Source organism: Gavialis gangeticus, unplaced genomic scaffold (assembly GCF_001723915.1).
Source record: "Gavialis gangeticus isolate Ggan-Ray unplaced genomic scaffold, GavGan_comp1, whole genome shotgun sequence".
Lineage (NCBI taxonomy): Eukaryota > Metazoa > Chordata > Crocodylia > Gavialidae > Gavialis > Gavialis gangeticus.
Window position 1 is genome coordinate 2,111,303 of NW_017728980.1, and position 11,454 is coordinate 2,122,756.

Here is an 11,454-nt window from a genome sequence, read left to right on the forward strand (position 1 = left end):
TCCCTTCCTCTCCCTCCTGGGGAAGCAACTGCTCCGTTCAAAGTTTCTCCTCTCCTGGTTGCATTCAAGAGCTGGAAACTCAACACTAATTAACGTGTCTGCAAATCCCACTTCGACTGGCAGGGCCTGAAATTCATTCACGGTCCCCTGAGTACAGTCGGATCTACAAGCTAGCCCTCTGGCTCCTTAAACCGTGTGGTTGGCAGATGCATATTTTAACAACACACATCTGTTGGCTATATAATCTCTTGTATTTGCCCTCCCTGCTTTGCGCTTTGATGGAAGACCGGAGGGAACTCTCCAGCGGTTACAGCCAAAGTGTTTGCTTTGCAATTTTGCTCGATTGCCGTCTGATTTTATTTTTAAATTTCTCTGAGTCCTAATCAAGCTTTTACTTTATTTAATTAATGCCCCATCTTAGTTAAATAGATCATAAATTAGGAAGTTCTTCCATTAAAGATGTGCCAGGTAGCAAATGGCTCTCCAGTGGCTCACACGATTCTGCCCTGCTCAAGTCCTGCTACCAAATGGATAGATTGGTATATTTAACCTGGGGAGTATAAAGCTGCTTTTGCCCCCTGTTCCAGCTTGTGCCTCCTCCCCCATCTTTACTGCCTCCAGCCTGTTCCAGTCCATCAGAGGTGCTTGAGGTTTACAGAGAAGAGCTTGGGAAAAGGATAAAAATAGCATTAGGACATTTGTGCACAGAAGGACTCCGTGGAAAAGCAGGACAGGCACAACAACCGACTTCTTTGCCTTATCCTGACATTGGGCTGCTCTGCGAGTGGGGGAAGCAGTGTGGCCACCGGCCTAAGTTAGAATAGCTAGAAGCTGCTCTGATTTGCAGCAGGGACCTAAGGGCTATAGATTGAGGTGGAGCTCAGCTGGGCTGTGGTACTGTGTGCTATGAGCCTCTCTTGGCATGCCCATGAAGCCAAGAATCATATGTGTCCCATTCTTGCACCAGGGAAATTCCCCCCAGGATCCAATGGTGCCAGAGCAGGGTACAGTGATTACAGCGGGGGCCTGAATTAGCTCCATGTGCTCTATGTGCAATGCTGTGGGCCCTTGTCCCTCAACACAGCTCAAGGGTAGGGATGTGGATAAGAAATGCAGGATGTAGTCAGGGGCTCCCAGCTTGCCTGGGGCCTCACTTCAGCACTTTGAGGTAAAGCTGGGGTTTCAAATAATGCAAAAGAGAATATCCCTCCAGCCTTTACTTACACAAGAGCCTGACACTATTTGCTTTCCTATCCCATGTCAATCCAGTGGCATCTCTAGCACCATCTAGTGGAGGAAGCTGTCACTTTTCATCATTTAGCTCAATGGGTGCATCTACACGTGCTATTAATGCGCTGGAATAAACTTTGGTGCAGTTCGTAGTAGAGTTGATTGCTCCTTGGCACACTGTTTACATGTGTGCCCAGGACTGCAGCATGTTGAGCTGTGGCAGAGCAGCCCTGGCTGGCAGGGGGCCCCAGAGGTCAGTCCACCAGCCCAGAGGCCCTCCGGCCTGGCTCAACGTGCTTCAGAGGGGCTGGCTGTGGCACAGGGTTGCTAGAGCGCGAGGCTAGCCAGCAAGTCCCTAGCCAGCAGGTCCATGTCCACATGTGTGTTTCAGTGCATTAAATAACTCCTCTGTAGGATAGTATTTGTCCTGACAGTACTATCCTATAGCAGAGGTAATCAGTTTACTGCGGCCTAATAGCACTGGATGTGTAGACGGTGATGCTTTACTGTGGAGTTAATTAGACAATACTGCAGTAAAGCATACATGTAGATGCACCCAACGTGCTTCCAGATGTATCAGGTCCAAGTTCATCTCTCCAGAGATAAGCCAATACTGCTCACTTCCCCAAATGTTAGAGGGATCAAGTTTTGCTGCCATTTCTTCATGGGGAAGACTAACACACCACGTGACTTATCTGGGCTATTCCCATTAACTGATGCAGCTCAGACAATGAACTCCAAATGACAGAATTATAGAAAATAGGGATGGTAGGGATCTCAAGAGGCCCTCCAGTCTATCCCCTGCCCCAAGGCAGGATCAACAATAGCTGAACCATTCCTGACAGATGTCTGTCAAACCTGTTCCTAAAAAAACCTCTAGCAATGGAGATTCAACAGCCTTCTTCAGTAATATCTTCTCCAATTTGTCAAGATCATTTTGAATTTCAATCCTGTCCTCCAGCCTACATGCAGCCTCTCTTTGTGTTGTATCATCTGCAAATGAATAAGGGTGCACTCTACTCCACCATCCAAGTCATGAACCTATAGTAGGAGATCCAGGAGAGCCCCTTGGAGAATCCAGCTTGATACTTTCTTCCCTTTGACAGCCAATCACTGATAACTTTTCATGACTGATAATTATACTGGCAACTAAAAGCTCACAAAGAGAGGCTCACAATCTACAGAATTAATCAAAAAGTGCAAACTTTTGAATGATTTTGTTTGTCAAATAAAACAAAAGGAATAACAATCTGTTCATGGATATTTCAAAAGAGAAGAAGGAGGCAAATAAAGCCGCTGTTTTTTGTTGGCTCAATTATAAAGTACTAGCTACTCACTCTGCTGCGGGCATTTCAAATGTGAGTCTCTTTTGGTGGTTTCTCTTGTAGACTGATTGAAGCCCTGCATGCTTAATTTGCTTGATAGCATTGGGGGTAGGGAGTAGTATGATGGTTTGACAGAGCATATCCTTCTGCTTGTAAGTCCATGTTTTAACAATCACCCTATGCCCCCCAGAAGTGCCACCCAACTGCAACACAGCATGCACCTATGATTCAAAAGGCGTTGCTCTCCCATGCCTGTCACTATGGACCCAGTGAGCACCCAAGGAACTAGGACCCTGTAACTGGAGGTGCTACAAAGCCCTGATGATCTAGGGTCATGAAAGACCCCAAGACCTGTTTTTGTAGGAATAGCAGACTGTTGTCCTGGCATGCATTCAATTAAGGGTGTTACATTGTGTCACCATAAACTGTGTGGCTCCTGTTGGATAAAAGACTTGACTTCTAGTCCTAACCTGCATGTTGTGTGATGTGCACCGTTAAACAGCTTTTGTGCTCTGCCTCAGAATTGGACGTATTTAGACAGGAATTAAGCGATTCACACATGGGTAAAGTTTTGAAAGACTTTGAGAAGCGCTGGGGTGAAAGATGCTATATGTGTACATTATTACTCAATGCATGGATGCAGAAGTCCTGTGTTATGTGCCTGTCAGTAATACACGTGTATGTTACTGGCAGGGGAAGGGAGAGGTAACGTACATCACAAATAGATATTTCAGTGGAATGACAAAGCAATACTTTCCTTCACCCTCTCTGGGAATAAAGCTTTTACCCCAGAAGTGAACGGGCATAAATGATACTAACAGACTCCCCTGGCTGAGTGCTTGGACTTCCAAAGTTATGGAAGGCTCCATTCCACTACATTTAATCGTGTAGATTTAAAAACTATGTGACAAAATCTTAAATAATTAAAATACGGTGTAGCTCTTCATCTGAGCTGGGGAACTAGAGACATCAGATCTAGGAAGCTGTGTCAGACACGAGTGACAGCCGCTGAAAAAAATGACAGTATCTGGGGATTTTCTTGGAGTGCTCCATGCATAGCCTGAGTGCAGACCAAGATGGCACAAGCCATATGAGGCAGCAGCACCAGGCTGAGGTTGGGGAGGGTGTAGGCAGAGGCATTTTCAGGGGGCAGAATGGCTCACAAAGCAGGAAGCTAAAGTTGAAACAGAAGCCAACAAAAAAGATTTACTGTTGAACTCTGCCAATGATTGCCAACCTCATCCCTACCAGCAATCAGAGGAAAGGCTAGCCAGTACCACATGACATAGGCTCGGGGTCATCAGACACTCAGAGCTAAGATGGGGTGTTGACAAACGGTTTCCCTGAATATTGTGAGCCTTGTACACGCAGCTGGAGATGAGTTTGGTTCCTCCCCCTGCGTGTGTGGAACCTGCAGTCTCAGCATGAGACGGGGGGCAGCTGACATGCTGGGCTCGATATAACATAATAACTCAGGCTTCAATTAAGCCTCAGCACCATGCCAGAATGGATGGAAGACAAAGACAATGTTTGGACACATCATCTCCCAGAAGCAAAGCCAGAGAGCCAAGTAGCTCTCGCTGGTGGCACAAAATACCTTTGAAAATTATCTTCTCTTCCTCCCCTATTTAGGGATTTAATTTACTTCCAGTGACTTGTGTGCTTTGTAGGGTTAAGACCTCTATTAGCAAGGCACACAGAACATCAAAGAACAAGGCCCTACAGCTTTAGAGCAACGTCATGCCTTATTTACAGGAGCTGCTCAGAGGAGAACCAAAGATGCAAGGTGAAGTGTCATTTACTCACCTAAGAGGCCTTCAAGCAAACTGCGGATCTCCACTGGCTGTCAGCAACTGAGGGCCTGGGACATCCAGACTGATTCCACCCCCCAGGGGACACTACTGTAGTAGCCAGCTGATTACAGGTGATGTGGAAACCTTTCCACTGCAGAAAATGCAAGGATCATTAGGGCTCATGGGCATTTCATTGCAAAGTAGGGTCCCCACAAAATGGGGAAGGTGGCTGGAAGAGTTCTGGAGCAGACCCGTGGCCCTTTGTCATTGGACAGGGTTATATATAGTTTGTGGACACAGGCTGCTGGTTATTTGTACAGCGGTATAGTTTTATAGTGGCCATGTGCACTGTTTTATTGGATTGCATCCCTGAGAAACAGCTGCAGCAGAATTGCCACCTTCTATAAATGCAGCAAAAGCCCCTGTAAATACAGAGAAATCATTGCCCCTGAAGGGAATTGCTTGGCCTCATTACCAGTCCCTACACGGTGCTGGGGTTGGTATCAGCGCCACCAGCAGTGAGACATACAATTGCTTCTCTGGCTCCAATGCCTGAACTCTACCCGCAGACAGCATGCCATGCTTTGTTTTGTTTGGTTTTTCTTAATCAGAGTCACACAATATACCCGTGCCCTGCTGGTTTTGTATGAATGTACTAATGGCTCCTTCCTTAGGCAAGTCCAAGCAATAAAGCCCCTTGGAGTGCACCATGAACTCTGAAGCAAAATGCACAGCAATAAACTTTCTGGGCAACCTTCTCACCCCAAACCTTAGGGTAACTTTCTCCCAGCTTTTAGAGACTGCTGGGTTCAAACTAATTATTAATATACTCTCAGGCTCCAGCTCCAATGTTTTCTAATCTCATTATGATTATTCATCTCTTGGATCAGAGAAAAGGGGATCTGAAGGGAAATACATATCTGGAGGGTAGCAGAGTGAATCTGCTAGGTCGGCAGTGGATGAAATTTGTGTGTGTGTGTGTGTGTGTGTGTGTACTGATATATGTAGGTGGCAGTGTGGGCGCACACACATGGTCTGAGTCAGCACTTGCACTGCTCAAATATTTATTCTGGAGGGTTAGAGAACAGGAAGCCCTGCAAGGCAATAAAATTATGTTATATGGCTGGAGCTGTCATTCTGGAATCAGAGAACTTCCACCCTGGAGTGGAGCTGTGGGTGTAAGAGCCTGGCTTTCTTGAGGCTAAACTAGTCTTGGCTTTTCACTTGTCAAACACCTGGCTGGTCTTGTCTGGCTTCCTGTATTCTCTCTGGGAGCACAACCAGCTTCAGAGCCTAGTACTGTATCAGTACTTTGTGCACCTGTATTAAGCTGGAGAAAGAGAGCTGCTTTGTGCCTCTGACCCCAGATTTTAGGCTATTATGGATGCAGAGAGAAGGGAAAACCATCCCCAACAAGTATCTGCCTATGCTAAAGTATGCCAAGGATATAAGGCAAGTAGCTTATTTCCACTAAAATTTACCTCTCTCTACTGTATGAACTTTAAATGCTGTGTTGCACTATATGGAATCACAGATCTTCTTCAAACAGGCATTCTTTAAATACAGCAACTGCATATTATAGAGATTAACAAATAACCTTCTGCACAGATCAAGTCCCAACTTTGCTCCTCTTGTTTATCAGAGACAGCACCCTTTACTAGCACATTGAGACATCTAATGGCTGAGTACTATACTGCAAGCTAACAGACTGTAACCCTAGGGTGTCAATGGGGCTGAGCCAATCCCATTTAGTACTATGATGGGCTGGGCCAATCCCATTTAGATGTCTGGTATTCTCTGCACCATACCTAATGAACAATATTTTAGGGCTTTTTTTCCTGAAAAATTCAACCATTTTTTCCCCCTGTAAAAATATGGGGAAATAGGATGGAAAGGGGGGGGGGGACCAAATAGTTTTCCTTTCTACCAAAAAAGCCAAACCAAAACAGAAAGTCTTGTAAAAATAAATGACACAAAAAATCATTTCACTTACATTTTTCTGCAGAAATCCTCATGCATAGGGCCTCAGAAGTTAAAGCAGAAGTTCCTATTCCTAACCCAAGGGGCAGTCTAGGATAAGGTATGCAGACTCAGGCTGTTTGCTCTTGTTCTGCTTCTACCACTAGTTTGTGGCTAGCAGATAGAGTAGGCTGCTTTCCTGCCTGGCTTTCAATCACAGCTGTCAAGCTGCCCAGTTTTCTCTTTGCAACCAACCGGTGCCTTAGCTGTTGCATCCAGCCTGATGCCCTGTTAACATGCACTCTCTGGCTCTTCCCCAGCCCCACATCTCCCAACCTGGGATACTACTTTTTTCCTGCTTGTTATGTGGCCCTCTACTGGCTGGATGTTAAACAATAAGGAGCCCTCAGAGCAAGTTTTCCTGCAATATTGTTACACTCTCTATCAATCAAATCAGCATCATTTACACTGCCCTTAACACTTGGCATTTCTATAGGGTTCGCTATGTCAGGAACTCACAGTACAACTCTGACACTGCCCAGTGCTATTACACATATTCTACAAAGGAGTAAGTTTTGATACTTAGATTTTGCCCTGGCTTTCAGCTGTGTAACCCCACTGTATTTGGCCCAGAGAAGTTATATCCAATGTTTTCACACTGGAGCTAAGTGCCTTCTTCCATATTTCAGCACCTGCGTGAGTGGTCTGGTTTTCAGAGATTATAATCACCAACTGCTCCTGGTAATTGCACCGAAGTTTGAAATTTCTGTCCTTAGTGAGTTGCCCAAGAGCATCTGTCAGTGCAAAATTTGACTCCTGACCTGTGCTCTAAGCAGCAGCTCCAGTGACTGAGGTAACCTGTCACATTCCCTCCACTCACTGAACTGTCATTCAGGGAAACTATATCTATCTCATCATGGAGCAGCCTGCGGAGCCCACTTAGTTCAGAAATAAAGCAGGCCAGCTGAGTCTGCATGACGATTTAAAAACCAGAAACATCTGCACAGCTGGTGGCATTACACTTCGGTAACTACTTGAAGTTTCTATCCATTTCCCAGTACAAATATGCTCTTTGTTTCCCTAATGTACAGTATATTGTACCTATAGCTCAATGTGCTGAATAGTGTAACTGGCTGTTAAGAACCAGATCTCCCTCTGAATATAAGGGACTGCCAGAGACATCTGCTCATTATATACCTACCAATTCCCCCTACCAAGAGCTGGACAAAATGCAGCCTGCAGAATCTCTATGTATAGCCCGTGGCTACCTTCACTGTCATTCCCGGGTGATAACACAATGAAGGATGTGTGGTGTCTTAATACAAAGATGCTTGAACTCTGGTCCATGGGCTGCTAATGATTCATCCTTCTGAGGAGTGAAATACCCATCATTCTTCCCCAGTCAACCTCAAATTCCCCAAGAACATCTGCCTTAGTACATGTAAATCTCATGCTGTTTCTGAAAGGAGTTTGTTTCTAGTGTGCTATAACTTTAATTTATTTAAAAAAAAACCACACACTGCAAAATGCAAGTTGCTGAACATCCTAGGTAAATGTATCAATTAACAAGTACCATGTATATTCATATAAACATTAACCACCCTCTATTCAACATATTCCATAACCCCAAAGATAATAATGATTTCCCTTTGATCCATAAAAACATCTTCCTGCTCAATCAACATTTCACAGTAGCTCAGAGTTCTGGCATATGCCCATGCACCCTGGGACTGAATTAGTTTTGGAATCTTTTTGTCTAATTAAATAACATATTATTTTTTTTGTATGTCTTCAGCAACATATTATTATTTTACAACACAAGAAGGAGGTGCAGATTAGGGAGGGGAAGGCGATGTAGCCTGCACAGAGTGATAGTAAGCAGAGCAGGAGGATGGGACTTGAATGACATGGCTGTGTTACTTTCCCCATTCATCTGCAGATTTCTTTCATGTCGAAGCGTATGCCAGAACTCCAAGCTAATGCACAATGTTGATTGAGCAGGAAGATGTTTTTATGGATCAAAGGGAAATCATTATTATCCTTGGGGTTACCCAATGTGTGGAATAGATGCTGGCTGCTGTTTATGTGAAAATATATGGTACTCAGTGGTTTCTATTTACGGTAGAAGATGTGTTTTATGGGAATTATAATCTACGAATTAGAGCTCAGTTTTTCTGCACAGACAGACTCCACTGACCCACACGTTCAGCAACAACTGTTCGTTTTGTTGATAATTGTTTTTCTGCTGTTCAGTTATAACAGGAGCAAATAAAAACATTTACCAACCCCCTTTTTTGAATGAAAACCCACCTTTCCTATTTCAAAGCTAAAAGCACACATTCAAAAAGGCTGGTGTTTTGAAAACTGAAACTATTTACCAAACACCAAATGTGAAACTCTCTACAAGTTTTAGAAAAGGAATAATGTTGTTCCTTTAAAAAAGTTTCAGAGGAATTACTCTAGGGCCTGATTCACACTAGACAGTTTTATGAGGAGCCTGCCTTTTGTTGGTCCATTCTGGCAAGCATCTATACTTAATCTTGAAACCTGCCAATAAAACTGCCACTTTTACCAGCATAGTTATTCCCCTTTCCAGTGCAAGATACACCCCCTTTTATACAGTGCGCTGGCACAATTCCAGGGTGAATGCATAAGAATGTACCGGTAAGAAGTCTTTTAGCTACAATCTCTCAATACAGCTTTCTCCTTCTGTCTTTCTGTGGGAGCATGTGTGAAAAAAATATTAACTTGGTGGGGAGGGCCCAAGGAAAAAGAACACCTGGAGTCAGCCCTGAGAAATTTCTTTCTTGCTTCAAATGGTTGAAGCTTATAACCCTGATCCAGCAGCATAAGCAAACGGTTTACCAAAAAACCTCCCAAAAAACAAAACAAAAAATCTATCTCAAGGAAGAAAACATAATAACCTCCCCAGTGCGCTCATGCTAAAGGAGAGGGAGACTTACCGAGAACAGTCAACCGGGCTGGTCTGGATCGGATGGCCGCTTGAATGGCTTGGCACTCATATATGGCGTCATCTTGGAGATCCGCTCTGAGGATTTTCAGATGATGCTCCCCAGACAAATGGTCTCCGACAACCAAATAGCGTGGATAGCCTGTAGGAAAATATAAGCAGAGCTGCAGTTACACACTAACAGACAGAAAATGAGGAGTTTAAAGTGAAGAACTGGGGTTCCAGGCTTCATTCAGCAAGCCGACCACGGCCAGGTATCACGTTCTATGATCTTCCTGAATCACCCTGCCAGGCGGATCAGGTGTGTGTTATTAGCCCCATCTGAAGAGTATAATGGATTGAAAATCAGGCTGTCCTGAGTCCACTATTGCTCAACATCACGAGTAATTTGGATAATGGGATTGAGTGCACATGTAGCAAGTGTGTGGATGATGCCAGTTTGGGTAGAGCTGCAGACACTCTGGAAGACACGAATAGGAACAAGAATGACCTGCATAGACTGGAAAAATGGATTGGCCCTTAGCCAATCAGATGAGTTTCAACAAGAACAAATGTAAAGTCTTGCATTGGGATGGAATAATTGCCTGCACAAATACAGACTGGGGAATGATTGGTTTGGCTGCAGTACTGCAGAGAAGGACCAGGGGGTTACAGCACACCAGGGGTGTCAAGCTCATTCAGCCTCATGGGTCAGATGAAGGTTGCTGAACCAAGTTGTGGGTCAGATTGGGCTCTGCTGGAGCCAGCGTGTAGGATCAGGCTGGCAGAACACCACCTGCAGTGAACACCCTGTGCAGGCCCCATGTCCTGGGTGCAGCTCCTGTGGCACCATGTCCAGCTCCGCACACTGCTTCAACATAAACCCAGGAGTGGGGCTGGTGCGTGCTACATGTGGCATGTAGGCTGAACTGGCCACATGGGCTGCACATGATCCAGGGGCTGGCATCGGGCGCATGTTACATGTGGTGATCCTGTGCACTGGCTCTGGCATAGCCCATCCAAACCAGCCCCAGAGGCAACACAAAGAGCCGGTCTGGCATGGGTGCAGCATGTAGGACATGCCTTGTGCTAGCCCCTTGGACCACGTGCAGCACTCATGATGCTGGATCCAGCCTCCACACCAGTCTAGGGTTTGTCTCAGACCCATGAGCTGGATCATATGGCTCCCCAGGCTGCTTCCAGCTTGTTGGCCAGATGTTTGACCATGACCCTTTCCGTGGGCCATAAGGTGAATAGGAGCCAACAGTGTCCTCGTGTTGCAAAAAAAAGCCAACAGCACCCTGGGTTGTCACTTGCAAATCAAGGGAAATTACTCATCCACTCTATTCAGCACTGATGAGGCCTCACCCTGAGTATTATGTCCAGTTTTGGGCTCCACACTTCAAGAAAGATGTGAACAGGTTGGAAAGAGTCCAGCACAGAACAACAAAAATCATTAGGGGCCTGGGAAGCATGATGCATGAGGAAGAGCTGAAAGAACTAGGGATATTTAGTCTGGAAAAGAATAGACTGAGGGGAGATTTGATAACAGCTTTCAAATACCTGAAGGTTGATGATAGAGAGGATAGAGATGGGCTTTTCTCTGGGGTTGTAGGCAACGTTCCCTCTAAGGAGCAGTGGTCCGTGAGTGCGCCGCCTTGGTCCGGTGTGGGACACTTACTAAAGGGGGCTGAGGGCTGGGGGCTGAGGCTGGGGCCTGGCACAGGCTCTGCTGGCTCTGGGGAACTGCTCCGCTCCCCCACTTTGCCTCAGGGAGCGAGAAGGCATGTGGCGTCATGGCTGGGGACTGGAGCAATTCCCCGGAGCTGGCGGAGCCTGCGCCAGCCCCCAGCCCCAGCCTCGATCCCTGCCTTGCCTCACCTTGGGGAAGAGCCGCTGCCTGCCCCGAGTGAGGCTCCGCCGGCTCTGGGACACTGCTCTGCCGGCTCCACCAGCTCCGGGGAAGTGCTCCACTCTCCAGCCCTGACGCCATGTGCCTCCTTGCTCCCCAAGGTGATGTGGGGGAGTGGAGCAGTTCCCCGGAGCCGCCGGAGCCCACGCCAGGCCCCTGCCCCACCTAGCCTTGCCTCATCTCGGAGCTTACCTTCAGCTCCTCTCCCGGTGCGTGACCTTGAAAAGGCTGTGCGCGGCCAGACTTTTAGTTGTGCACAGCTGCGCACACGTGCACCTTAGAGGG

At 46.2% G+C, this 11,454-nt stretch overlaps 1 protein-coding gene across 1 annotated transcript in view; it reads right to left on the reverse strand.

Moving 5' to 3' along the window:
• The window catches only part of KIRREL3 (kin of IRRE like 3 (Drosophila)), a 420,743-nt gene that overhangs the window by 319,957 nt on the left and 89,332 nt on the right, over window positions 1–11,454 (reverse strand). Inside the window, exon 3 of the mRNA XM_019509067.1 lies at window positions 9,271–9,420. Within this exon, the coding sequence (XP_019364612.1) occupies window positions 9,271–9,420 (150 nt within the window). The remainder of the gene's footprint in view (window positions 1–9,270; window positions 9,421–11,454) is intronic.